The sequence below is a fragment of the Phytophthora parasitica genome (genome assembly GCF_000247585.1).
Source record: "Phytophthora parasitica INRA-310 unplaced genomic scaffold supercont2.77, whole genome shotgun sequence".
Classification (NCBI taxonomy): domain Eukaryota; phylum Oomycota; class Peronosporomycetes; order Peronosporales; family Peronosporaceae; genus Phytophthora; species Phytophthora nicotianae.
In genome coordinates this window covers 246,026-247,892 of record NW_008649063.1, presented here as the reverse complement: position 1 = coordinate 247,892, position 1,867 = coordinate 246,026, and the positions used below count along the sequence as shown (strand labels likewise).

Here is a 1,867-nt window from a genome sequence, read left to right as displayed (position 1 = left end):
TTCACGTACATCCTTTCGAACCTCCACTTCACGGACAATGCAGATGAACGGGCAGGCCAAGACAGAGCTTGGAAAATTAGGTCAGTTGTAGATACTCTACAACTGACCTTCAAAGCTGGGTTCATAGCTCCAGCCGTCATCGCGTTCGATGAGGCGATGATCCCCCTCCAGAATCAACACAATCCGACCCGGCAGTACGTTGCGAACAAGCCCCACAAATGGGGAACTAAACTCTTCATGACGTGCTGCGCCCAAACTTCATACTGCCTACGGTAAGTCATTTTGCAGCTACGTAAACATGTTGTATCTGACACGTTGTATTCTACAACATGAACCACATTCAGGATCGAAGTCTACTGCGGAAAAGCGCAACACAGACATGAAATCGGAAATGTCCCTGAATCTGTTCAGTCTGTTGACCACAACACAGGACCAGCAGCAGTCATGAGGAATCTGGATGCTGTCCTACCTCCGCCATCCGATGGTGTATATCACTTGATAGTAACTGATCGGTTTTACACATCGTTTCAGCTCGCTTACCATCTTCTACAGAGGCAAGTGTACTGTGTTGGAACCACCCAAGGTGACAAACAGGGATTTTGCAACGCAATTGGGGAGAAAAATCGAGATAGACCGCGCAGCATTCCGCATGGTACAACGAGAATGGCTGTCGCAAAAAATTGCCCCAGCATGACGAGTTTGGTGTGGTGGGATCGCCGTCCGGTACAGCTACTAGGAACTGGTGGAAGTCGGAGGATGGAGAGCTGCTGTGAGTACAACCCTGGCCGATGCTTGATTATTTTCTAACGCTGAATTTGTTTTTCAACATGCTACAGTTCGATGGAGACCAGGAGGTGTCCACGCTGAGGTGCCCTGCCCATCCATAATGCGGGATTATCATCGCTGGATGGGTGGGGTAGACGTGCACGATCAGCTACGGTTACAGCGGTACTCTCTACAGCAACAAACGAAATGCAAAAAGTACTACAAAGCCGTATTTCTCGGCCTGGTAGATATTGCAATCGTGAACGCCTACGTGGTGTTTCGTGACGTTCAGAAGCAGCGCGAAGCGAAGCCACAAACGCACGCTGAGTTTCTAATGCACCTTCAAGCACAGATGTTGGAGGTCACCGAGGAAGACTTCGGCCAGGTACGATCATACAGCATAATGACATGGTGTATATTGCAACTTGTTTACCTACAACATGTTGTTCTTGTGTGGTATTTCAGCGTCAGCCACAGGTCGATACTACTGTGGCAATTCGGACACTCCCTGATGAGCATGTGCCACGGCAAAATCCAGACTTTCAAATCGTCAACGGGCAGCGCAAACGCCGCCAACGACAATGTAAAGTTTGCTCAAACCGTAAGCGTTGCGTGGGTGAGCGTCGTGCCACTAAATTTTTTTGTCCAGGGTGTAGTCCATCAGACAAAGCACGGTACGATGAGTTTGCTGCAGTATATCAGGTTGCTTCGATTCTAACTTCATTTATAGAACGTATCTGTGCAATAAGGTATGGCCTCACTACAAGAAGAATACACTGACGTGCCACCAGATATGGCATCTACAATGGAACAATGGTAAGGATCGCCCCAAACCGCGCTGTGGTCGCGACACTCAAAACCGTGAGGCAGGTACAGGAGGAAAACGGAAGCGTCGCCGTGTCGATAGTGGAGTTGAAGCAGAAGACACTGCTGCAGATAACGAAGACACCTCGGACGCTACAGAACACGGGAGTAACGGTAGAGCCTCAGTCGTGGAAACACAGTGTCCTACTGTCGAAGACGTGAGAGTCGAGAATGATGCCGGGCAGTGAATGAGATCTTGCGAATCTATTGAATAAATTTGTTTTACTTCCATAAAAAA

General features: G+C 48.6%; 1 protein-coding gene across 1 annotated transcript in view; it reads left to right on the top strand.

Annotated features, from left to right (window-relative positions):
- Positions 1-1,861, top strand: part of PPTG_24255 (hypothetical protein) — a gene marked incomplete at its 5' end in the record, with an annotated part of 2,811 nt that extends 950 nt beyond the window's left edge. The window contains 6 exons of the mRNA XM_008915983.1: positions 3-80; positions 134-272; positions 345-769; positions 837-1,150; positions 1,231-1,439; positions 1,496-1,861. Coding sequence (XP_008914231.1) covers positions 3-80; positions 134-272; positions 345-769; positions 837-1,150; positions 1,231-1,439; positions 1,496-1,817 — 1,487 coding nt within the window. The 3' untranslated portion in view covers positions 1,818-1,861. The remainder of the gene's footprint in view (positions 1-2; positions 81-133; positions 273-344; positions 770-836; positions 1,151-1,230; positions 1,440-1,495) is intronic.
- Positions 1,862-1,867: the final 6 nt, after the last annotated feature.